Below are 25,934 nucleotides of genomic sequence, written 5' to 3'. Positions count from 1 at the left end.
ATATGCAGGTTTGCCAAGTAACTGCAGTATTGTATTAGGTGTACATTCTAACATGAAGCTAAATAAAGATGTCCCCACATCCTCTTTAAGTCAATGTTAATTACAGTCTGTTTTAAAGCCTCCTTCCGGTTAGTGTACACAGCAGTTGTGTAACTGTAGGTTGCAGTGGAACAGATACTATGTAATAAAATACGTTTAGGTAATACTGAAACACATTTTTGATGCCTGGTGGTCGAATTGAAACTTGCATTCAGCCTTTTTTTTTTTTAGCCTGCTGCATGAATTAAATACATGGTCAGCGACGCCCTGGTGGCGTGAATAAAAACTGGACTTTTTTAAATGCTAGAACTGGAATTAAGGAACATAGCCTTAGTTGTCAGAACAGTGTATTTATTATTAACAATACAAAGTATTTAATTGTGATTTAAGATTAAACAACTGAAGATATTTAAGTAGATTTATGTTCATGGTTGAGGTCAAATTGCCCAAAATGTGGTAAGGTTTTATATTATATTCCTGGATCTCTTCCATGGTTCTTGCACAAATTTTTCTCAAGGTCTGTTTGGGTATCCAGTCTTTCAAAGACACTTTAAGGAAAAGGGAGGCTTTATGAAAAACAAAACACAAATTATAAATTGCTCATTAATGGAACATTTGTGCATTTGGATGTAAGCAAAATCTGTCATTGTGCCGCATCTATGCTGTTGGCAAACAGTAATTATCCACTGAATTCTCTACGGCGTGACTTGCGTAGTTAATCCCTCTGGAGATTCCTTCACAACAACCTCCATTAGTGGGGAGAGGGGATAGGCCAGTGAAAGCTGTTCTTTACCTTATTACAGCACATGGCTGCTTTCTCGGCCTGAGTGGCCTCAGCGACATGCTGTAAAAACACATTTTGACTGAACAGGGTCAGGGCGCTGTGTTAGGAGCGGATGTGAGCCACCATGTCGAAACATTAGGGATGTTTGACATCAGCTGCTGTGGCAGTCGTTGGTCTTACTGCACTATATTGCATGTGTTCAGGATTGGTGGTGCACTGACGTAATGAGGAGGCTGACTAAGCAACCCCGTGTGTCAATACTTAAATTATTCAAAATGGATTATTATATTTCATCATAAAATTGTCACAGCTATGGTCTATATCACATTTTGGGTGTAATACTGCAGTGGCTGGTAATCTTAAAAAATAGAACAAACATTGGTGGTAATGCTGTGAAAATGGGTAAGATGCAGAGGATTCAACATGGTGGCACACATTTAATGTTTGCCAGCAGCAATAAAAGAGTAGTTTCTAACTTTCAAAAGCAAGGGTTACAGTTGAGGGAGCATCTGGGGGAATTCACTGTTTAATGCTTTGACTGACTAGACAGGGGAAAGTTATCTAAGATGTCCACCCCTAAGACCCAATGAATCCCCTGGAGTAGACTCTACTGAAAAGAATATTGCAGACATCCTGGAGTCTGTCAAAGAAAGATTAGATATTTTTGATGCTGGAATAGTTTTGGTGGGAATGCAGGGAGAGACCGGCAATCAGGCAGCAGTACTGTAGGTCATCTCCCTCACCTCCAGGTACATGGCCCTCATAACTGTGTCTGTAAAAACCCTTACGGGGCGTGGGATTAAAATATAAACAAAAATGTTAGATCAGGCTGTTATAATGAGGGACAGACAAAAAGGATACATTTAAAACTTTGCTTTGAAATGAGCTGTACATACAAGCTTATATTGTGAGTGAAACTCGTTTTCACTGTGCAAATCATTTGGGAGGAAAAAGACCAGTTGGGCAATGTCAATAACACATCAAGCTAAGCATTCTAAGCACTTGGACAGGACATGGTTGAATAAGCTCACCAAAGCCAATAATAATGATAATAATAAATGTGTAGTCCACCCATGTACTGTAGATAAACATCTTTTTAAGGTATGTTTTATTAAGACATTTCTCAACATATAAGATTTTCAATTTTCATTTGTACAGTAATTACAAATGAGCGCACAAGACCACTCATGGCACATCTGCTGTCATAATAGCAGTGGAAGGAAAGTGTTTTACTCTGTTTGACCGTAGCACACGCACTCTGTCATACCTCCTTTCAAGTTCATTTTTTCTATGAACTTAATTAGAAAATTATCTCTGAGGAAAGCAGTGCTGAAATTCTGTAGCAACATGAGACATCATGATTAGAGCTCGGAGCTGCTGTATTGCCCTAGGTTCTAGATATGGATTCAGCGATGAGCTGACATGTTTTCCCACAATGCTGTGGGGTGAGGTAGCTATGGTTGGTTTGTTCATGTTTCTAAAAGACCTTCTTTAAATAACCAGAGTACAAAGATGCTAATGCCAGGAGCATCCTATGATTTCAGTATTGAAACAGTGTTTCAGAATTTGTATTGCATTATTATGAATATTATTTTATTGACTCATTTATACTAATTTCCCTTTTTCAAAGTGTTATTTTTAAACTTCCTTAGAGGCATATTGTTCTCTAAGCAAAGTGTGTTACCTGCCATGTCACTTGCAAAAAACCCTGGAGTGAAATTCAAAACTAGATCACAAAGCTACAATTCTGTAACCTCACAGAGATTGTGCATTCTATAAATATTTTAATATCACTGTTTTCCACAGTGACATCCTCATATTTTAACCTTAATGGTTTGTTTTTAATATTGATCACATTAATAATTGACATTGAGGTCCAGGTGCCTTTTTGTGTGGAGTTTGCATGTACAGCTCTCCAGTCCAAAGAAATGCAGTTATCTTGATGAAAGATTTTAAATGTTAAGACTATAGTACTTTAAAGTATGTGACTGTGACGTTTAAAGCACCTTTCACCAAAATGACAGCTGGGAAATTCAGCTGGCTCCAGCATATCTATAAACCTTACAGGAGGACAAAGTGGGAGAAAATGAATGTTTGATGAGTGTTTTATCCACCAAATCATATTGTATGCAATGGTTTCACTAAAATCTTATCTGAAACATCTCTAGTAAGCTAAATATCTTAGAGATACTTTGCTGAAAAGCAAGTTGTGCTAAAAAAAATTTATTAAACATTTACGTTTCATGGTCTAGATCATGGTCTACACCCAAAGAGCCTGTTGTCTATGAACCGATGAAAGTAACACCAATGTGGTGTGGTGACAGGTTGATCTGGCTGACACTGGGACCAGTGAGGACACATTAGGCATGTCAACCGGAAAGGATGTGACAGCAGCAGCTACTAGGATTTGATTTTGTGCGACGAAAGTATTTATTTTAAATAAATTTAATTTTTTTTTTCTACACGGAGCCACAGCGTAAGGATGAAAGTGCCAGATGCGGCTTCGGAGCCACGGGTTGCCGACTCCTGTTCTATATCTAGGGAAAACGGAAAAAGCGGCAGTATTGCATGTTGTGGCTGAAATTTGTCATATCCTACAAAACACAGAATGCACTCTGACGGATCTCCTGAGCTGCAGTCATTGGACGTACCTGATCCACCAACTGCGGGGCGTGCTACTGCTCTGGTTTACAGACCAGCTGTAAGTAAGATGATGCTACTCCTGACACGAAAAGGCGTCAGTTCGTAACTGGTAACTTCTTTTAGCTTTATCCCGTCAGGGGTTGCAACAGCGAGTGATTAGATTGATTTGGCAAGTTTTTTATGCCAGATGCCCCTCCAGACTCAAACCCTCTGTGAGGGGATTGATCTCGCAACCTGGGCGACAGAAGCATGATGCGCTACCCACTGCCAAACGGCCGCGGCTTACTGTACAGACATCAGCTTGTAACTAAAGTAGTATTATTGAATTAGTTGCTGTGTTGATTAGAATTAATCGCGGTGTCTGGTCTCAGACAGACCTTTTCCACAGCAGCAAAACTGTTGTTTTCATCCTTCTCAGCTTTTATGTCTTAAAACAACAGAAAATATCTATTGTCTGAATATGGAATATCATAGGAATTAGGTTTACATCAGTCATCGGTTTGTAACTGTTGAGCTCTTTGACAGGACGGCACAACTCAGCAGATCTACAGCGACTCCTTATTGCAGCAACATGTTTGTTCCTACATACAGTATGTTTACTTTGTGTCTGCTTGAAACTGCAGGACTGATGAAGCTGTTTAGATCAGTGATCAGATCAGAACTTGCTGCGGTGGATATAGTTTTACATACTCAAACAGATTTCACACCAGTTGTCAACGTTTAGTTTTTTTGTGATTGCGCTCAAGGTTTATGCCTGGAAAAAGCTTGTTTAACAACATTAGAGCCCATAATGTGTCTGCTGAGTACTTACAGCATCTTCATCAACTCACTTTAGTGTTTCAAAGCAGCAGTGGGGTGTATTTGACTGCTTTCTCCACAGTCACATTCATATGTAAATGCTTACTTCTAACCTTGGCTGAGGCACCTAAAGTGAGTGACTGTTGAGATGCCTTCCTGAGTTACTTTTAGAAACTGCAGCAGAAAGTAGTAGTATTCTTCTCAGTGAAACAATCCTCTAACGCACACTACAGACAGAACGTTTGGCGAAACAATGGACAAAGCACCACATACAGATTTACTCCAGGAGACTCGTTCCTCCACCAGAGAACAGCAGGACGAAGCCTGAACAACAGTCCAACTAAAGGTCTGGTGAGTATGAACCTGCTGCATTTTCCCACTGTTTGAATAGTGTAGTCTTTTGTTAGCTAACCAACGTTAGCATTAAGTTAAGCAATAGCCACTTCTTTTTTACAGTCTTTTAAAGCTTGTATAAGTTTTGGTTAAGAAAGATTAAAGGCAGGTGGTCTCCAACTTTAGCCACGGTGCGGTGAGAAAACATTGTTTAATCATACATTTTATCCGTTAGTCACATGTTAGCTAACTTACCAACATGTTTTTGTTTGTTCGCGGTAGAAAATGTTTTACCTACATATACCAGTGTAAGCTAATTTACCAACAATATCAACCGAAGCTTTATTGTCAGTTTAATGTCAATAAGGACAAAACATTTGTATTTTCATATACTTTGTCTGTGTGTTTCTTGCCTTTTTCTGTTATTTGCATTTGTTGGGCATAAAATGTGTGCTTAAGTTGCGTTGTGTGTTTCAGACCACTGAGCCAATAGACGCTCAATAGAGGCTAAATGCCTTTGCCTAAGTGGACATCTTGGGGGATGATCGTTCACAGTTCTTGAAGACCTGTATCGTACTGTAAGTCTTAGGTTTGTGTTAATGTCGATGGTGGTGATGTAAGTAGATAACAATTAGCATGAGGGATATCTATGGGCTTGCATGTTTTGTACTGGTATGTGAGTCCCATGCTGCTTCCTTTAATATCTTTTTATTCTTGGTTTTACAACCGGCAGACTGTACGTGTCTAATTACTGTATGGTAGTTGATTAAAAAGTATGCTTGTTTTTTAGACTGTAACTGACAAGGACTTGTACAGTGAAACACCATTGGGAATCCTCTGTGTTGATCCAAAAAATCCTCAGCTCAACCCATCCAGAGTAGGAATTTTCTTGGAAGAGTGTGGTGATGCATGAATGGGCCAAGTGAGCTTTCTCCTAAAATCCAAACATTTGTGATGTTACACTGTTTGGTACTACTGTATATGCATACCTGTAATATTGTGTGGCATACTTACAGTATGTCTGGTTGGGAGTTGCATTGCAATGGGGGCTTCTGTTCATGTTCAAATGACTGATGCTTGAGAAACCATGTTCTACTGTCCTTTATAACATCATCCGGACCGATTCGGTAAATTCTGATTTTGAATTTAAAATAAAGTAGAACAAGAAAACATTTGTTTTGAGTGTTGTTTGTTTTTATGATTTCAGTGGTCAGGTTTAGTGATTTAAATTTTGTGATAAAATGTTGCTTTGACTTAACTTAAGATATTATGTGAAGCCATGGAATAACATAGTTGATAAAAATGTTTTTCGGTTGAGTCTATTAGGTAATATTTGCGCTGAAGGTAAAGTATTTAGTGAAGTAATCTAGCACATAAGTTATTACTAATAAAGATTTTGAGTTAAATGAACTTTGCTTGTACTGTATTAAACTCATTTTGGTGGAGTTTTTTGTCACGTCACCTTTATTGTAAACACTATGAATCCACGCTTAAATTATAGTGACATCTGATTTGACCAAATATGCTTAGCAGTGTTACAGGCAGGGGGGTAAAACTATATAAGTGAAACATACTAAAACAAGTGGATTGCCTTATTCTGACTGGCAAAAATTAGGGCTTATTCCAGTAATAATCGCGAGTAATTAATGAAGTAGCTACTGCAGTTCATAGATGTTATTTAAGGGGGGTTGGTAAAGGTTCAGTTTGTTTTTCTACTGAACTTTCAGCCAAGGTGAGAACACATTATCATCTGAATAAGCCGGTCAGTAGGGGAAGGAAAGTGATGAACTCTGTTGAGCAGAAACATGGAGTAGAAATGGTTCATCACCTACAGCAGCTTGTCAAACTCAAACACCCATAAAAGTCGGAAAATCACATACTGAACTCATTGCAAAGTATGTAAAGTAAGACAGCGCACATGGAAACACAGCTGTAGAGACCTACGTATTCACGGTTTGGCAGCAAGGAGAATAGCTCAGATTTCCTTGCAGCATCTGATTCTTCCACCGGAACATTTCAGTTTTAAAAGCTCTCACTGCAGCGGACCTGTCTATAATGATATGCCTCTATCCCTTGCTGCTTCAGCGCGTCAAGGTGGCTCCTAATGTCATAGACAGAAAGGCCAGCTCTAATAGAAACTCTGCTGTGTCTTTCCCTTTACTTTGCAGAAACTGACATTTCCTCACACAGCTCAATATATCTCTTCAGTACTTTCATCGGCCTAACTTAACTGTATGAGACTTGCAAACAGAACAGCATTCTGGGAGTTGTAGTTATGTCGTATGTGACATTGTCTTGTGGGCCAAATAATAAATGAGATACCAATGCTGTGCAATGTTTTTCAGAAATTAAAATTGAAAGACTGCTCCCAGCTAGACTCGAACCCCCGTCAGAAACTTTAAAGTCATGTGTTAACCACTACACCATTCACACCTTGACCTATGAGTCCGACATAGGCCTATATAATACGGAAAACGACAGCTTTTCAGGTGCATGAGTGTAAGCCGATCGCCACATACAGGCCAAAAAGACGTATCACACACTGTCGTGCGGTTAAAATGTCGCCAAAGCGCGGTGAAAATGGCAACAAATCACAGTAGAGGCTGACACTTTAAACTACAAGCTACAGTACAACAGTATGCCAGCGCACCTCAACACTTCAACACCAAACACGACAGGCAACAGCTCGTAACTGTACTCAAACTTCACAGCACAAATATATTACTTACTCAGTACCTACTCTTCTTACACTGTCACAACGAAATCGGTCCTCTGCAATTAACCCATCCCCTGCGGGAGCAGTGGGCTGCCATGCCAGTGCAAAGTGTCTTACTCAAGGACATGGTGCTCTGGTGGGCTTGAACCTGGGCAGTAGAATCTGCAACTTCATCTAAAAGAAACCAGCAGCTTTGAATTTCGTTACAACACTGGGATATTCAGTTGATTCCATCAGCGCGCGGTGCAGACCACCAGCCGTCTCCTGCACTCTAAGCTGCCCCTTACCCACTGTCTGCTTTAGTAACTCCTCGGCATAACTCGTCTGCGCTGTACTCTGGCTCATACAAGCAACCACGAATATCAGACACTGTAGAACCCACTGTCTTCTAATAATCGCAGCAGGACCTTTGGCCATTAAATATTAATGTTGTTGGTGTATGCAAGGATAAACAATGGCGGAGGCACCAGTTGAGCTACTGCAGCAGGTACAAGTACAGAGAAAACTGGGAGGCACTAGTAGTCTGTAAGCCCACAGAAAGTCACTGGGGCAGCTGAGAATCCTTGGTGACTTTATGCACAGGCATTATGGAGTAATCTTGTCATTGTGTCAAATTATTCTTAAATACTACTTGACATGTTTTGGCATTCATTGAAAACTGGTGAAGTGAAAGGGTGAAAGTTTGATTGGTGTTAAGTAAATTAAAAATGTTCTTTTTTTTACTGAACCACATTGCATTTTGGCCACATTGATGACACAACATGTTACTGTAATAATTTAGTTTTCCTACTTTAGATTCAGGGTCATATTAAAATGGCTACAGCTGTTGGCTACAGCAGTATTTCAATGTGTCATCTGCATATTTAAATAAAGAAAATCATTAGATTAGATATTGACAGATACCTTTGTTAAAGGTCTCTAATTGGGATCACTTTGGATCGAGACATCACCTCAGGTTGCCATTGAATGACAAAGTAAAAATGTTTGGGTAGCTGACAGATTTATTTAAGCAGCGTAGGCGACAGGATTTGTAACAAAACATTCAGTGAGCTCAGGCCCATATGTGCAGCAAATATTGCTTTCCCTGTCCCTCAGACAGTGAGTGTAATGAATTTTAATGGAGGTGACCCTGTAGCAATCGGCTGTTATCATCTGAAGGTGAAACTAACGGGGTCCGTGAATAGCTCTCGGTAGCAAATCATGACAAATCCTGATCATTGTGTATTCCTTACACTACTGTATGTTGAACCTTAGTATTTTCCGCTTTCATGGTACTATAAACTATAAAGGTAAAATGACTCGCAAAAACATCGATGTCAACTAATAATAGAATGATTCACTAAATTTGGCACACAAGCAAAGAAAAACCAGGAAAAGGCATTACTCCAGTCTAATTCATCACAGCCCTGTTTTAAGTGACTTGATTAATGGTTTCAGTCTTCTCTCCCTAGATGTCTCTGGAGATTCTCTTCCCATGGAATAGAGTAGTCAGCTCTCTGGTGGCTAGCCTTATTCCAGGGTCTATTTTTACTGTCCAAACCCTTATTGGCCACACAAGGTGTGTGTTGAAGCTTATGTTGTGTCATAAGGTGCCTCTGTGCCATCTGTTGTCCTCAGTGGAGCCATCGTGAAGGCAGACCACGCCTAGTCTTAGGAAATGCTGAAAACAACCTTCGGCTTCCCTTGCTCTTTTGTTCTCACGTTTATATGTGGGGAGACATGAGAAGAATGCAGAGATCCAGTTTAGATTTTACTAGAAACTTCCTTTTAATGAAAAATGCTTATCTTCCGTTGCCAAGAAGGTACCTGATTTCTGAGTGTACGTTGAGCACATAAAAGAAATTCCAATATCATGCGCTCTCAGTAAACATGAACAGATTTGCTTAGCAGGTGTAGTAACAGGCTGTTCATGAGTCATCGCTTGTCTAGTCAGTATATGAATTTGTTGTCTCACCAAAGTGTGTTAAATGATTAAATTATAGCATTTGTGTTATGGTTGGCCGAAAGTTAGCTGACCATGACTCACTATATGGTATATGTACTTATGCTTAAAGCTCTCCAAGCCTCCTGTGTGGCATGGTACAATGGATGCTTGATGTGATCTGCTGTGGCAACTGCCTGTGTTTTTCCTGGGTGCTGATTTTCTCTTCAAAACTCTAAACTGCAAACACACCTGCAATGTTTCTCTGCTCTCTACTGAATGGAAGTTGATGGAGGTGTAGTTTAGTGTATTATCTTGTATAGAACCATAGTGCACTACACTGGTCCCTGAAACATGATCACCAAAATGAACACCAGTGAGTGTTAGGGTTGCTCCATAGCAATGATACTCAGCTGGCGGGTCAACACATTTTTAGTGGGTCGCGGGCCTTTGCCTGGGCAAACAAATATGCTGAAAATCCTGTGCTCAGCCGTAGGTGGCGATAATGCCCTGTCATGATAAGTGGGAGTTCACAGCACAGAAAAAGACCAAATTATAGGCCTTAAAGAGAAAAGTGCATATTAAAATTAAAAGCCTTCAGTTCAAGGCTCAACTGTTCAATTCTCTTTGAACTTCAACTTAGTCCCAGTGTTAATTTCTACAGTTTCTAGGTTTTATATAATATACACAGTGTTTCAAGTCTTTGTTTTATGTTTTTTGTCTTTTTGATTGTTTACTGTTTTATTCAATATTTAGAGTGATGGACCAATGACAATACATAATTTAAAAACTTTATTGCAGTGTTATGCAGCTTTTTGTAAAGGAACCAACCAAAATACAAACCAGTTACATTCACTGGTGGGGAAAAAGCAGCATATAAAACATTTCCTGAGAAGTTTAGAGATTCATCAAGTGCTTCCCTCAATAGTTGCATTTTTCTGCACCAACAAGTGAAAGTGTGCAAAATTGGATTGCTGGAGAAGGTCAGCAATGACAGGAAGACCCATCAATACAACAAATTGAATTGCTCTTGGCAACTTTGATGGAAAAGTTCTCCCAAGAATTTCCCAACCTAACATTTTCAAAAATAACGCATACAGTGTCTGCCAGAGTGAGTCTACTATACTAAGTGAAGCAGTGAGATCCTCCTGAACAGCATCCATAGACAGAATAAGGAAGAGATCAAGGACAAGATTGTAGAACTTCCAAAGGTTGGAGAGAGCTACAAGACCATTAGCAAAAAGCTCAGTAAGAAGGACACCACTGCTTGTGATTATTCACAAATGCCAGAAAACACACTAACCACCAGTCACCCTCGTTCTTTAGCTTCATGCAGAATTTCTCTAAGGAATCAGCCCAGAACTACACAGGAGTAGCTTGTGAATGATCACATGGCAGTTGGGACCACAGCTTTTCTTCAAACAAGCCACTGGCAACGCAATACTCCACTATGGATTGAAATTTTTCAGTGCCCCCAAGGTCCTTCTCCTAAAGAAGTGCAACTACAGGCTCTGAAGTTTTAAGACCAAAGTGAACACAGTGACAGTGATTATTTTGCTACATGGTTAGTAGGGTTAAACTTTCCAAAGAGCTTGCAAAGTTCATGATAATAAGGTCATGGAACTGTAGCCCAGCTGTTTGACACTGGCTACAATTATTGTACATGTAAACTGTCCGTGTTAAGCAAAGGGGGTGTTTTATGTTTAGGTGGCCATGGATGGGAAAAGCAGACGTAAATAGATGAGAAAAATGGCACTGGCCCTGTTACTCCTGACTACTGCACTGTGGTTGCCCTGCGCTCTGAAACAGTTTGGATGGGTCACATTCAGAAGACTTAATTTTCCCAATGGAGACTTATAAAGTATAACTAATTTCAGATAGCATCTAACAAATGAGCTTCTTAGTCGAACACATATGAGTCTTCTATTATGATCAAAGGGTTTTACTCTAATGTGGTTTGCAAGAGGCAGATTTTCCAGGAGCACTGCACATACTGTAGTAGATTCTTTAAGCAGAGCTGCTCATATAAAAAGTGCAGCACATTCCTTGGTTTGCAAGGTTGAGTCTGGTGGTCATTTTTGCAGGTAGCTGGACAACTTTATGCAGATAATACTGTTTTCTTATTAAAGTTAATAACAATAGCAAGGCATATACAGAGCAAAGTCTTCTCTGTATTTCATGTCATGTTCAGGTAGCAGAACATAATCTATAAATTTGAATGATATGTATAATAAAGTGAAGCAAGCATGAAATTGATATTCTTAATAGAGAAAAGGTTAAATAAATGTCATTAAAATAATGTCTTTATAATGCTAAAAATTAAAGCCTCATATACAGTGTTAACAGAACAACAGTGTTATGCAGTACCATTCATTGGTTTTTATGCTACTGACCACACTGATGCATGTTTTAATGAGCTCCACATTTTGATACAGTATACAGTATATGGCCATTGTTAGATAATTGGTCAGATCCCACAGATCCAATGACTGCAAATGTTTCTGTTTTTATTGTTTTATAAGACTCGATGAGACTGAACTGCAGGAGCAACCCACTCATTTTTGGTGCAGTATAAAGTCAGGAACATTGTGAACAAAACCAGTAAATACATGAGCCGGTGGGTGTCTGTAAAGGTTCTAATTCATGCAGGTCGTGATTATCCCAAAGGCTCTGTTCAGTGGAAACAAAGTCCAGGTGCTACCTGCCATCCTAGTGCAGTGAGCAGGCAGGCTTTGATTTCAACTTCTAATATTAAATGAAGGATACATTTTTTTTCCCCAGATATTTCAATGTCTAAGAGTTTATATTCCTAAACCAGTATGTCTGCATAAGCATTCGGTCAACTAAGAAATAACAATTGAGTAACTTTTTGTTGAGGCTGGACAAGAAGCAGCAAACCATCAGCCTGTTTGATATGCAGCCACTGTTTTGCTACATTATTTGACTGGCTCACAGTGGGAGAAAGTGTAGAGTGGCCTGCAGGGACATTATGCGAGGACAGGAAAAGACCAGCTGAGGCGTCTTTGGTGGTGTGACCCGTGTTTATTTTACTGGCACAGCCATCGTAACTGTCGCTTGATACTTGGCAGGTGTTCATTTCAGACTCTTTTAGCATTGGAGGCGGGACCTCGGTGTGTGATTGACTGCTGGTGGGTGATGTCCAAATGCCTCTCTGCAGCCAACTGTTTCCATGCCAGCGAGCAAGGGGGAAAAGATGACTATGGTGAACATTGTCCAACACTTTTGGTGTTTTTTTTTTATACCTGCTATCAGGATGCTCACACAATTATTTTCCTCGTCTGTGAAACCTTGGTGACGACTCACTCGTGGTTGTTTTTGTTATTGGCCCCTAATCCAGCTGCTGTGTGCTCTGCCGTGATCTTTAATGGGCCCGTGTCGTCTTCCTCCACTCATATGACTCCAGAAGTGGCTGCACACGCTGCGTACTCAAGTGCTGCTCTGCCTCTCTGCCCTGCCCCTGTCTCTGCCTGGCTGTATCTGAAATGGTGCATTCCCTCCTATTGATCCTCTTCCTGGTGGAGTCGCAGGCAGGCTTATCCGGCGCGTCCCAGCTTGTCTGCCTTGTGAATGGACACACAGAGAGAGCTGTGTACATGTGCCAGGCTTTGCGGTTCTGTGTAGTCCCCGGCAGCTTGTGGCTGAGTGGTCATTGTGGCTTCCTCCCCACTGCCCTCCAGCTTTCCCTAAATTTGTTAATACAGTAATTGACAGATGCGTGAAATCTGGCTCCGTTCGCACAGCAATGCGTATGATAACTAGTATTATTTGCCTGCTGAACCTAAATCGCTTTCTCCATAGTAGCAAGCAGGGCGGCAGCTTTGTGGGCTTTTACATGGGAGTGTGTCGTGACTAGCACTAGCAGGGAAGCCACTGGAGAAACGCTGTAATGATTAATTTGTGGCAGACTGTGGTGATTCATTGTGTTCGCAGAGATGTTAACATTTCCATCATTGTTCTTGTCACACAGACTCTCCCTTTTCTTGCATGTACTGTAGTCGCCACACACACGATTTGTCCCCAAAATACAAAATCTCTGCACAGTCCCCCCGAATTTGTTCTTTCCATTTCACTTATGCATGTCTTGCTTAGACATGGAGACAGACTGCACACTCACTCACTCACTTACCAAGTACAAGTTGTGTGCTGCTCGGCTGGAGCTCCAAGCTGGATGAAAATCAATACTGAAGTATTTGACATAATTATTATTTCACAGCCTCGCTTACCTGTCTTTAGTCCAGTAGGTGACAAAACATGTTTATCCTGAACCCTGGTGCTCTCTGTTTATATTCCCTGAGTTATTTAATAAACCACAATTAATTTCTTATTTTTGAAAAGCTTTATCTCCACAGTATTTTAAGGGTCCCTGCCAGTACATTGTCTTCTTTTTCTTCTGGCTTGTTTGGAGCTTTCATAAATACTGACTCATTACAGGAGTACCCAGCATGGCATGATGGGCCACAGACGCTCTCCGCCTCCCTGGGCTTTTGTTGTGTGGCGCACAGCTGAGGCAGATGCTGAGGGGCACTCACACTAAATTGCCAAAATGAGGGCAAATTCTGCTGGTCACTGAAGTGGAGTGTACCGTAGCTCATTGAGTCATGGCTTATCTTCAGCAGAGAGAGGAAGGGGGTCTAGCTCTGGGAGGAATACTGTATAGCCATTAGAGACAGCTCACTTTCACTCATATTCCGGCTTTGGTTCCAGTAATGGTGTTGTTTTAAATGATCTCGCAGCACAATAACAGTGTTTTAGAAACACAGTCAAAATGATTTTCTCACATTCCAAGGTTGTATGCGTTTTGTATTTGTAATTTGTTCTATTCCATACTTAGCAGCTCAAAGTGCCAAGTCAAGTCTAGGGCATACAGTAGGTGCAATGACAAACGCATACATTAGCAAAGTGGTTTCCTTAATCCCAGTTTAGTTCATGAAGACAATATTGTCTTACAACAAAATCATGTCATTATAGCTCCTTGTCCTTGGGCAGAATAACCAGTCAAGAGCCACAAGAGTTTATAGCCTTGGTGTGTTTCTATTAATTGGCACAACAAAGCCAAATGTCAATATGTTGACTTCAGCTTCAGCTCAGATTAAACAAGACATTGAATGCTCTATCAGTTAGATGGGATGTTCATGTCATATTTTTTTGTGTTGCTTACAGTGTTTAGTATATTGTTTTTTTTTTTTTGTTTTTTTTACAAAAAATGTAGAAAATAAACAATAACATTGTAAGTGACAGATAACCTAAAAATAAAAATACGATTGGTTTAGTCTAGTCTAAATCCACAAATCGGTTCTAAAGGAACAGAACAATCAAAACTAGTGACTTCACATGAGCAGATGGTATCAGCTACAGTATACAGCTACAGTGTAGTACCTACAGTAAGGTAAAAGGAAAGCAGAATCTGTTACAGTACATACCTAAATGGAATGGTAGAAAACAAGTGGGAACATTAGTGGATTTGCCTTTTAAATTATGATGCTCGATTATTAAACATTGCAAAACATTAACAACGTAATGTTCTTTCAGTTGGTTATCAAACCTATTGATTTGTCTTTATTGGGGTCAGAATTAAATAATTTTACCAGCAAAAAGCTTTGAGGAGATTACAGTTTTTAAGGATTGGTATATATTATATAAGGAAATGAATTATGTATTTAATAATTTGTCAATTTTTCCCAAGGATTTACTTTTAACATGAATTCAGGTAATTTCATTAGTATTGTTACAGCCCTTATTATACAGTAGTTATCAGACTAAAGTGCCAAAGTGATCCTTGCTGATTCAAACAAAATTAGAAATTGTACATTTTTATTGTATTTTACAAGATCCCTTTCAAACACTGACTATTTGAAAATAGATTGTATCCTCTGTGGAAACAATCCGGCCACTTACTCTAATGTGTGCTGCCCTATTACATAACTCATGAATATGACCAGTGAGGTGATATTTTACTCCCTGCGTGTAACATTGTGCTGCCAATAAATCCTAGACATATTATCATGATAGTGTTTCCTGAAACACTTAGTTTAACAGGGGTAATCGTTATTAAACATTTTCATAATGATCAAGTCAAGCCAAGAACCATGCCGTTTATGGTGGTTACTTTTGGTTTGGCATATAATCATTTCTTCATTCTTCAATCATTCTCTAATGTGCATAGATTTACTGTAAGCTGACAGTTATGTGCTATGTCATCTTATGTTCAAAATGTAATGCACTAATAAAACAACCCAAGAGTTTAGAGCCTTCTAGATATTAATGCTTTAGCTCGTGGCTATAATGAAGGAAGCACCAGCTGAGCCTTGAGTGAATTGTTACTATTTTCTCTTTAAACATCATTTATTTTCAAGGAATAATATTGAACATGCACCGCTGACTCGTCAAATACTCCTGTGTATTTAATGTATGTGGTCGTTCCAGTGGTTGTTAAGCCACTCAGGGCGATCATGATGATCAGCAGAAACTGTTTTGACAATGTCTTCAGTGAAAATAGTCACTCCTCTGAGGCGGCACTGCTGCGTCCAATCAGATGGCTATATGAGGGAGAGGTAGAGAGACAGTGCGAGCTTATGCCAAAATAAGAGGGGAGGCAAGCCGGGTAACACGTTTCCATAGCAACTGGTAGACGTAAGTATAACTGGTAGAGAAACATGAGAGGCAAGCAAATTATCAAAACTAGTAACTCCTGAATAATCTCTGTATTTAGATTAGGATCTCTGTGCTAAGTCTTGAGGATATCTTTATAATTAGTAGTGGCAGAACTTGCATGTGTAAGGGCTTTTATTACCGAAATCCCAGATGCTACTTTAAAGAGTTTAAGATCCAATGTCAAATTCTGACTTTGTAATGCAAGTGCAATTAGTGCTTTGAGAAGTAATGCACTGTTTTTTTTATGAAATCCAATGACTGTTATTCAACCACCAATCTAATTTATTTCTTGTGCAAATAAATATATCACCATATGGTCCCACGCACTCAGATAATAAAATTGACTTGCATTCATGACAGTAGATATAGTACATTTACAGGCAGGTAGATTGGGAGTTGACAGCTTTTCATGGTGTTTCAAGAATAATAACCAATCTACAGTGATGTATTGTTTGTCACCTGCAATACAATGCATTGTAAACACATTACTAGTGAGGCATAGGCTCTTCCCTACAGCAGACACAGTTCAGACTCTTCACACTGAAGTAGTGGCTCATGAGTTCATGTTGCTTGGTATTTGTTTTAAAAGCACTTGTTTTGTTTTTACACAGGCCCTTTTATATCAGCGACATAAAAATCTGTGTCCAACTGGAATCTCACAATGCATTGAATAACTGCTGTGTATGCTTTATTCTTTATATGTAAAAGTGACATTAACAGTAGCATTCAATAGTTTTCTGAATTACATAATGTAAGGTTTATGACTGATTGCTAGTTTGACAGGTATAAAGTTGCTTGCGTGTTTATTGAATTGCTGGTTGACTCTGATAAGCATCCTGTAATCAAGCCATGGCTTGGTTTGAGGTTTACTTCAGCATCAAATAGGCACTAGAGGTGCTGTTCCAAGATAACTACAAAGGCTGGAGGAAAGAGGTCAGGCGCTGCATAAATTCTCATCTGTATATGATGTCCTTGCATTTCATATCTTATCAGTTACTTCCAATACAACAGTGGAAAAGTCAGTGTCTTCCTTTGGGGAAGTTGAATTTGAGATGCAACCCAGGCTGGAAAAGAAGGGGTTTAGGCAACGTGAATCTATTTAGAACGTCCAACTGCACCCTCTGATTACTGTAGCTCAAGGACATCAGTGTACACTATTTTCATTCATGCTATAAGCCCCTTCCACCACCATCACACAGAGAAGCACAAACACACTTATACACATGCAAGCCCATGTGCATGTACTGGTATTATGTAGTACAATGCCTTGTGGCTGTACTAAAGAAATCACAACCCTTTTGCAGAATGGAAAATCAAAGACTCCAGTAGTTTGTAATGACAAGGCTGCAGACATTTCTGATTATGAACTGCAGCAGCATTTAAATAAGTGACAAAATTTGGCATTCCACTGAATTTAGTGGATATCTGCATAAGGAGACAGCAATAAAGGTAGCTGAATGCAATATCCTACTAATTCCGCTATTACTATCACTTTGCTCTCCATGTGGCCATTTCTATAAATTAGTAAGATTACAAACACTAGAACATTCAGAGTACAATGAATTATTGACATTGCAAGCTGTCTCCAATGGTCATGGTCAGCCCGCATTCAAATATGACATTGCCCACAGCTACAGTAAATGTTAAATCACAAATGAACTATGCCACAGCCATAATTCTGTTGTTGCATTTAAATTAGTCTTGTGCTCTCCAGATTGGAATGCAAAAAAATTAAATGTACTGCAGCTAGATTTAATGCTGGTGTTGTCTCCGGCATTTCTCTGGCGTGGTGGCAGAATTTCAGCAGACCATCATATTCCGCTCATCTGTCATCTGTCAGGTTTATTTCAAAACGAACACACGGTCTGATTGTAAATACGATTTAATTTGCTGCACATATTTTGGGTGGAATAGCATTCTTCATACGTTTATTGGCAGCTTATCTTGGGGTTCCAACCATATTCTGGAGCCGTAATTGGCAGTGTCTCGAAGCAGGCCTTATAAAATCTAATTATGCTCACTGGGTTTGTCAGCACGCCTTTATTCTTGTTTAGTCCTTTTCGATCTTAAGCAAACATCTTTCAAAATTTGAAGATACCTTTTACATTGATAGTCTCATTTCACAGAGCTAATTTTCTCTTTGGTTTAGTTTTGGTACAGGCTACATTTTAAAATGAGGAGCTCAAATCTGAAGATGCATTTTAATGGACTATCGTATTTAACTGGGAGGCATTTTTCTAAAACTAGGTCACTCTTATCTTCTACGATTGTTTCATTCTGTGCAGGTCTTCTGAGCAGTCTAGTGTTAAAGGCCTTAACAGCTTCAGTAGGAATACTACCACCACAGGTTTGGTCTGAATGCCTGTTTACAGTAAATCATACTTTGAGAAACCTTAGGTTAGTTTTGCCAATTTGTCCAACCTTCTGTAGCACTGTGTTTCTTTTTGGTGTATCTTCCTTTCTGATGACTTTAAATCTTTATACAGTACCTTGGATCTGTGAAGTGTTTGGGGCGTATGGTACTGTAAGTCATGTTTGAGTGCTTCTGTAGTAGTACATTATTATACTGCATCACATATCTATAATGTTGAAACATGAACTGAATTTGGGGGCCTGTATAAAGAAGACAGCTATCATTTTAGGCATAAACAATTTAAAGCATCATAAACTATTAAAGAAACCTTTAAATCAATTATTGAAATTTACCAGAGGCCAGTGTGGTTAAATCCAGCACCATGTGGTTTTTAGCAGCAGAGATCTAAAGCAGGTAGTGTGTGTTGATGTGGAAAGGTGGTCATGTCAACATGTCAACGAGCCACTAGATTAGCAAAGTCTGCCTGGGAATAAAAATCTTTAAATTTTGCTGTTGTTTCATAAAGGCTTTCTGATGACAACATTCTGTTTTAGTGATCTTCTTACATCTAAAGGGAAGAACGTTGCAATGTGATTGAAGTCATATATACTTGTATAAGTGATTTTTAAATGGTGCTTATTGAGTGTTGGGACAAACTCACTTCGGATACTTCAGGGTGTACAGTAAATTACTCTAAGTCCGTGTCTCAAGAGCGGACAATGCTTTATTTCTTAATATTACTATAGTTATATTCAGGTGTACAGTAAGTTACAACAGCTTTCATTATTTAAGTCATCCTGTAATGATTTGCCTGGGTATATGTTCTTTAAGCCCCACACCATTCCCAAACCTTCTGCTGAAGGTTTTCCCCCTCCACTGTTACCTAGTGCTGCCCAAGTGTAATTTTCTGGGTTTTGAGTATAATTCTACATACTTTTATTTTTGTATTGTGCAAAGGTCTTAAGCTTTACTTTGTGAAGTGCCTTGAGAAGCGCCCTGTCTTGTGGCTTGATGCTATTAAAAATGCACTGACTTGAATTAATTAGTAGAAAGGAGACATGAAAGGTTTATTTGCACTTGGTGCTAGAAGTGAGGTTGGTCATTTGCTTATCAGGAGGCCAGAGAATAGAAATGAGTTAAATCATTGCACACCTTAAAGACACACTGTTGTCAATAATTGTAATTAAGAAAAATTAAATATTCTTTCCCCCTGACTATGTTGTTAGCATAGTGGTTGCTATATAACTTCCATGTGGGCTTTGCTGCCCAGACAAGGGCCCTTTGTGCATTCAGGAAATGTATACAGTAAAAATTAAGTAACTTTTGTTAATAGAAAGCTACTGTACAGTACTTTATAAGGCCTGTGAATTTTCCAATGCTCTGGACTATTACACACAGGCATGCAGACATGCTCTATTTTCTAATTTCAGATGCAGGCCCAGAAATGTTTTTCCTAATAGTCTAGTGTGTCCACTTAGACACTAGGGCTGCAACTAATGATTATTTTCATAATCGATTAATCTGTCAATACTTTTTTTGATTCATTGATTAATCGGATGAAAAAATGTAATTTAAAAAAATATTATTTGATGTTTTGCTTATTAGAAATCACTTATCAGGGTTTTTTTAAGCTATTTTTTAAATTTTGACTCTTGAAATCTCAAACAAAACACAAAATCCAGCGTTTGAATAATAAAACTGAATAATTGAATAATAAAACAGTAAGTTGTTTGAACCAAGAGAGACAGCGTTTGTTAGTTTTCATTGACATTAGTGAGGTTACAATAGATAACCACTGTAACTAATAGCTTTCAGATAAGTCATAGCCAGCAGAGACACACCCACAGACAAAAAATTGCATTCATAAAGCCAAAAATGAACAAACTATTATTGTCTTGCTGTATATGCCTTTCTTCTTTGAAATCACGATTCCAATTATTATACTCCTCTCTTCTTTGCAGTGCAAGCTAGTTTTAGATCTGTGATGTAGAGATCTCCCCACAGTCTGAGCTCTAATTGGGTTTATACTAGATTGATTTATAGGGATTCACATTCGGATTAAATTTCTAGGACGCACAGCTGCATCATATAATTTGCCTACCGCCTGCTCTGAAAAGGGTTTTGCCCTTTAGCTGGACAGTAGCTTGTTATCATCTGAAAAGTAAGCTGTTGTGGAGAGCTGGAACCCTGGTTTGTTCATAACCATATGCAGAGGCGCCACAGTGCTGCCTTCAAACTGAAGCAGAAATTAGTGCCCTGACTACATCATGGGTTCATTTCGAGGCTCACAGACTGTGCAGGTGTGCTTGTGTAGTTGTGTTATTTTAATGAAATAAGAGGAAGACAGATGGAAGTGGATGGGTAGTGTGTGTGGTCTTCATTTGTCGGAATTTTATTTTGGTGGATGAGAAGGGTTTTTGGATTCTTAGTCTTAAAGAATTATTGTGAAGTAGACAGATATTTTACACTGGATATTGACTTTTTTGTTTGTTTTTATTCTTGTTTCTGGTTTAGTTTGAGTCATTTTCAATGTTTTTCAAGGATTTCATCCATGACTGCTTACATAGATTTGGCTGGTTGGGAACCCACTGTTGATTTCAAGGGCTTTTAGATATTGGATGTCATAATAGTCTGTACAATACATACACAGTTTTTGGTTGGAAAAATCATCACCATGACTTTTCTGCAAATGAGTTGCCTGTTTGTTTGACTAAACGAATACAGTACCAACCATATTCATTCCCTCACTCCACAAACCTACTATTTACTTGTTTTAGTACTTTCTGTCCTTATGTTCAGTTTATAATTATTAAATAACTGTCATCCATGTGCATAATTTTAGCTTGACTCAAATGATGATAATCTGACAGCAGACTGTGTAAAGTAGTGACGTCCATAGCCTACAGTCACTTTCTGCTTACTCTAAGACTGCCACCCTGATAGCTGATAATCCACCCACCTACTTTCATTCTCTGGAAGATGAAGAAAACACTCATTAGGCATTCTTTTTGCTGGTTATTTCTTTTTTTAGTTGTTGAGGCTTTCTCTTTAATAGCTGTGTAGGTCTTTAAATATCCAATAAATAAATAAAAACCAAAGCAATGAGTTTTGTTTAGTTCTGAAGATATGCAGGAAGCTAACAGGCTTGATTAAATGGAAGGTTATTCACTCACTCACTCACTCACTCACTCACTCACTCACTCACTCACTCACTCACTCACTCACTCACTCACTCACTCACTCACTCACTCACTCACTCACTCATCCCCGCTGTCAGACAGGCGAGATGCGGGGGACAATTCGCTGGTCCATCACAGGGCCACGTAGAGACACAGACAAACACTGTCTCATTCACAGCTACAGCACAGACAATTTACAATAAACGCAGACACAGGTAAATGTGCAAACACCACGCAGAAAGGCACCTGTGCACCTTCTAGCTGTGAGGCAGCTGTGCCAACCACTAAAACTTTTTAATGCTGCTATTATTGTATTTGCTCCTTTTCATATTTAGTGTTTGATTTTGCACCTAGTAATTTGAGCTATTCTATGGTAACACCATCCATCACCGTTGTTAGTGATGTGACCACCTGATGCTCGTGGCAGAACAGATCTAGATCAGCAAACAAACATTTTACACAGTTGCACTTACTGTAAAGAAACTCTACTGTCTTCACATGATGGATATACAGCTGGTGTTACTGTGCTGTTTTGCCGTGACACTGTGTGTTTTCTTTTCATATGCTTGTGCATCACTGTGGTACTTCAGTGCCACACAAGCTCAGCTTTGCATAACTTGCACTTGTCTTCTTTGTTGTTTAATATAAAATGCTCCCCTGGAGACTTGGGACACACACGTTCTCCTGCTGATTTGTATTCTCTGCCTTTTTGCAAGCCTCAGCGTTATGTTGCCTTCACGCTCCACCACAATATGAGCAGCCCTAGCCTCACCACAACAAGGACCTACTGTACTGTAGGTTCGATTCCAGGGATCGCCCAGCAAACGCTCTGTGGCGTTGCCATGTTTTCTCTGCGTGGGCTCACAGTTTAATGACACGCAGTCAGGTTTGGAGACTTGCCTGAAGATAAGAGCGACTGATTTTCTATCAGTGTCTCTGGGATGGGAAAATGGGTCCTGTGACCTTTGGGGATTTTTACAGAAAATAATAATATACAATATTATCTTCTTCTATCTAGTCACTTTGTCTTTTAATTATATTTTTGCATATATGCAAAATTATAATTATATTTTTGCATATATAGGCCACCTGCAGGAATTCAGTGTCACAGAATATGTACGTGTGTTGGAAGTTTAACATATTCACATCATCTAAACAGACAGTCAACTGTATTGTTGCACTGTTCTGCATCGCTACCTTCAAAGAGGTTTAAATTTTGTATCTTGTTTCTTTTCTGTCCTAGTTTCGTTGGAAGTACAGATCACACCAAGTCACGGTGAGATTAGTCTTGGGGAGTCCAAATTCTTCGTTTGCGGAGGTAAGTTTAACAGCATTATACAAACAAATGCCCTGCTTATTGGGACTGTGTGGTGATTAGTGTGATGGGCTTTGTGCAGGACACTATTGATTCTAAATATATACATAAATACATTCTTTCAGAGCATGTATAAATATGGGAAACAGCTGGTCTTCTGGTAAAGTTTCCCTGGGGAAACATACCATTAAACCAACAATAAAAATCTTGCTTTATAGATGGCTGTGATATTATTAGGATTGAGAACAAGCGATATAATTGCAGACAATTGAGGCATATTGAGATTTCTCATAAAAGAATCGTTTATGTTCTCTCATTTGTGCCTTCAGGAGCAATTGTAACCATACTTATGTTATAGGTGTTCTTTTGTTGAGTCAGTACAGCTTTGGAGTGCACAGTTTTCTGATGTCTTCATCATGAATATACTCTACCTTCCCGACACATCTGTCAATCATCATAGCCTCATGTTATGATGTCATATAATGACCTTATGATACAGAGACGTATTATAGCCTGGTAATCGTAACCGCAGCCAACATTTTTGCACCAGTTGAGAAACACAAGATGTTGCACCTTTTATAACAAAGGAAAACAAATAATCAAGCACTAAGACTATGTACAGTACTGATTGTAGAAGCTGAAAAATCAAAAAGGAAATGGAGTAAAGGTCGGGACCACTGCAAATCACCACACTTTTTGCCGATAATTAAGTAATTGTAGGGTCAGGTTTCAGTTTACATTTTTCACTTTAAAAGATAGTCTTTATTTTTTTCTTGTTTGAAGATTGTTCTTTGTGGTTCATTAGTGAATTTGAGATGTTGAGTGCCATTGTGAACTTGTTTTCATTTATGCATTTTAATCTTTATCTTTGATCAGTGAGGTTTTAGTGCCTACTATGGTAGCTTGTGTTTCCATACAAATAAATTTGACACTGACATTGTCAATAGTCTTCACTTTATTAGAGATCATAGTATTTAGAGTGGTTCTCTATTCTAAATTTTAGAATATCTATAGTAATTGTGTAATATGACTGTGGGTCTAGATCATTAGACTGCTTTCAGTCTAATCAGTATAAGATGTTTGTTGGAAGGACATCTTTAATGGTTTTTTTCCCAGTAAATTCCATATTCATAGAATTAAAAGGCTTTTAGTTAATTATGAGCTGATCCTTTAACATTTAACTTTCTCACATTGTGGTTGTTTCTAAGGTCAGTCTACAATATATAAACCACAGAGAAGAGAATGTGCATCATACGCACGCCTTTGGACTTGTGGGCTGTGGTTGAAATCCGTGATGTTACATGTTATGTGGTTTCTTATTTGCTGCTCTCTTTGGTCTCAGTTGTAGGCGTTGCCAAGCACATAGACTGGTTTGGGCCGAGTGGGGACAGGATAGAACCAAACAAACCAGACATAACGGTAACCCGTAACGATGAGTCATCCTCCACCCTCACACTGTACAAAGCCGGGGCTGATAATGCAGGGACGTACAAGTGCGTCGCTACCAGTGGAGACCAGCACGCAGAGTCAACTGTCAACGTGAAAATCTTCCGTACGTATTTCTCCCACCTTTTACACTCCACACATTACTGACTGCCAGGAGCGCTGCAGAAAAGATCCTGTTTATTGAACTCATCGTATTTTATTGATTGCTCAAGGGCAACACATTACTCTTTTTCTTTTCAAGTGAAGATGGATTTTTCATCAGTTCAATAAACGGTCGGAAGACCATTAGAGGGCTGCTTAATGATCCTGTCTGTTGTGCAGCTCTTGTGAGTAATGGCTTTTATTTTCCATGAATGCCAAGCATCAGCACATGTCCACTAGAGATGAAATCCTTTGATTTCTTAAACTGAGTTTTTTCAGGAATTACCAGCAGTGGACACCAATGTAATTATTACTTATTAAAGTCAATACAGTCTGTTTACTAAATTTAAGTAGATGTGTCAATGTACTTTTTTTAAGGAACAAACTGTCTTTGCTCAGTAAATTCCAAGGAAATTGTATTTTAAGAAGGATGATTTTTACATTTGAAGTACCTCATACTTACATACTCTTCTCTCTTGAACTCTTGAATATAAACTTTATTGATCCCACAGTGGGGAAATTCAACTGTTGCTTGCTGTAATGGGTGAATTTCCCACTGTCACTGTGGGATCAATAAACTTTATCTTATCTTAACGCTAAATAAAACATCATAGCAGTAATAGGAGTACTCTCTACTGGGAAAAATCCATCAGAGTTTGTTAACAGTTACTTGTGTAATGTGACTGTTACACAATGTGTTGCATATTGTTTTCAGGGCGATCAGTAGATGTTTGTTGAAAGTTGTCGTTAATGGTTCTTTTCCTGTTGCAGTTTCAGTTTTCTTCTTCTTTTAATGTCTTAGTTTAGTAAAAGCTAAGAGAAGTGTGCTTTAAGGACAGCATAATTGTTTTTACATTTAAACTTGTGCCTCCTGCAGATAAGTTAGAGTTAAAAAAAACAAGATAAAGCTGCATGGGCAATTAAAATCTACAGCACCGCTGCTTTTTGTCTGTGTATGTCCAGCGTTTTAGCTTTAAAATCTGTTCTCTTTATGGAAGTAACAAGCACAAATGCCCTTTAGGGCTGCAGTACTGTACATGAGTGCACATTCCTGGGCCATCTGCTTATGTGGAAACGTCTGGTTATTCTGTTCAAAGACATAAATATTTACCATCATCTGTAATACAACGGTAAGATTATAATCTTGTTGAACTTGTTGGGTGAAAAGAGATTTTGTTTGTCTTTTATTACAGAGAAAATCACCTTTACAAATGCGCCGTCGCCTCAGGAGTTTACAGAAGGAGACAACGCCAACATTGTTTGTGATGTCGTCAGTTCCCCTCCACCCACTGTCATCTGGAAATATAAAGGAGCCAAAATACAGATGGAGAAAGATGGTGAGATTTTGTTTCTGTCACAAAAAAGTAGCAATACTCTTTAATTCTCATACAGGACGATGTGATTTCTGTAACACAAAAGGGCTCAGCAAATAACATTTCATGTAGTGCAGAAATCATATTTTCGTTTGTCGCTGTCTCCCTTGCCATTTGTTTAATTCACCTCCAAACTGGAAGACAAAAACATTAACAAATGAATCAGAGAGGTTTTGAACAGAATTTGCATATACTGTAGAATAGTTTGCATATGTTTCTGA

The 25,934-nt window shown here is 38.9% G+C and overlaps 1 protein-coding gene across 15 annotated transcripts in view; it reads left to right on the top strand.

Moving 5' to 3' along the window:
- ncam1b (neural cell adhesion molecule 1b) overlaps window positions 1-25,934 on the top strand; it is a 62,373-nt gene that overhangs the window by 9,843 nt on the left and 26,596 nt on the right. For all 15 annotated transcript variants that reach the window (XM_055514290.1, XM_055514289.1, XM_055514288.1 and 12 more), the window contains exons 2-4: window positions 22,682-22,756; window positions 24,096-24,305; window positions 25,534-25,677. In XM_055514290.1, the coding sequence (XP_055370265.1) occupies window positions 22,682-22,756; window positions 24,096-24,305; window positions 25,534-25,677 (429 nt within the window). The remainder of the gene's footprint in view (window positions 1-22,681; window positions 22,757-24,095; window positions 24,306-25,533; window positions 25,678-25,934) is intronic.

Source organism: Betta splendens, chromosome 13, assembly GCF_900634795.4.
Source record: "Betta splendens chromosome 13, fBetSpl5.4, whole genome shotgun sequence".
In the NCBI taxonomy this organism is placed as follows: Eukaryota; Metazoa; Chordata; class Actinopteri; order Anabantiformes; family Osphronemidae; genus Betta; species Betta splendens.
Note: the sequence above shows the minus strand (reverse complement) of the source record. Positions and strands in the feature narration are given on the sequence as shown.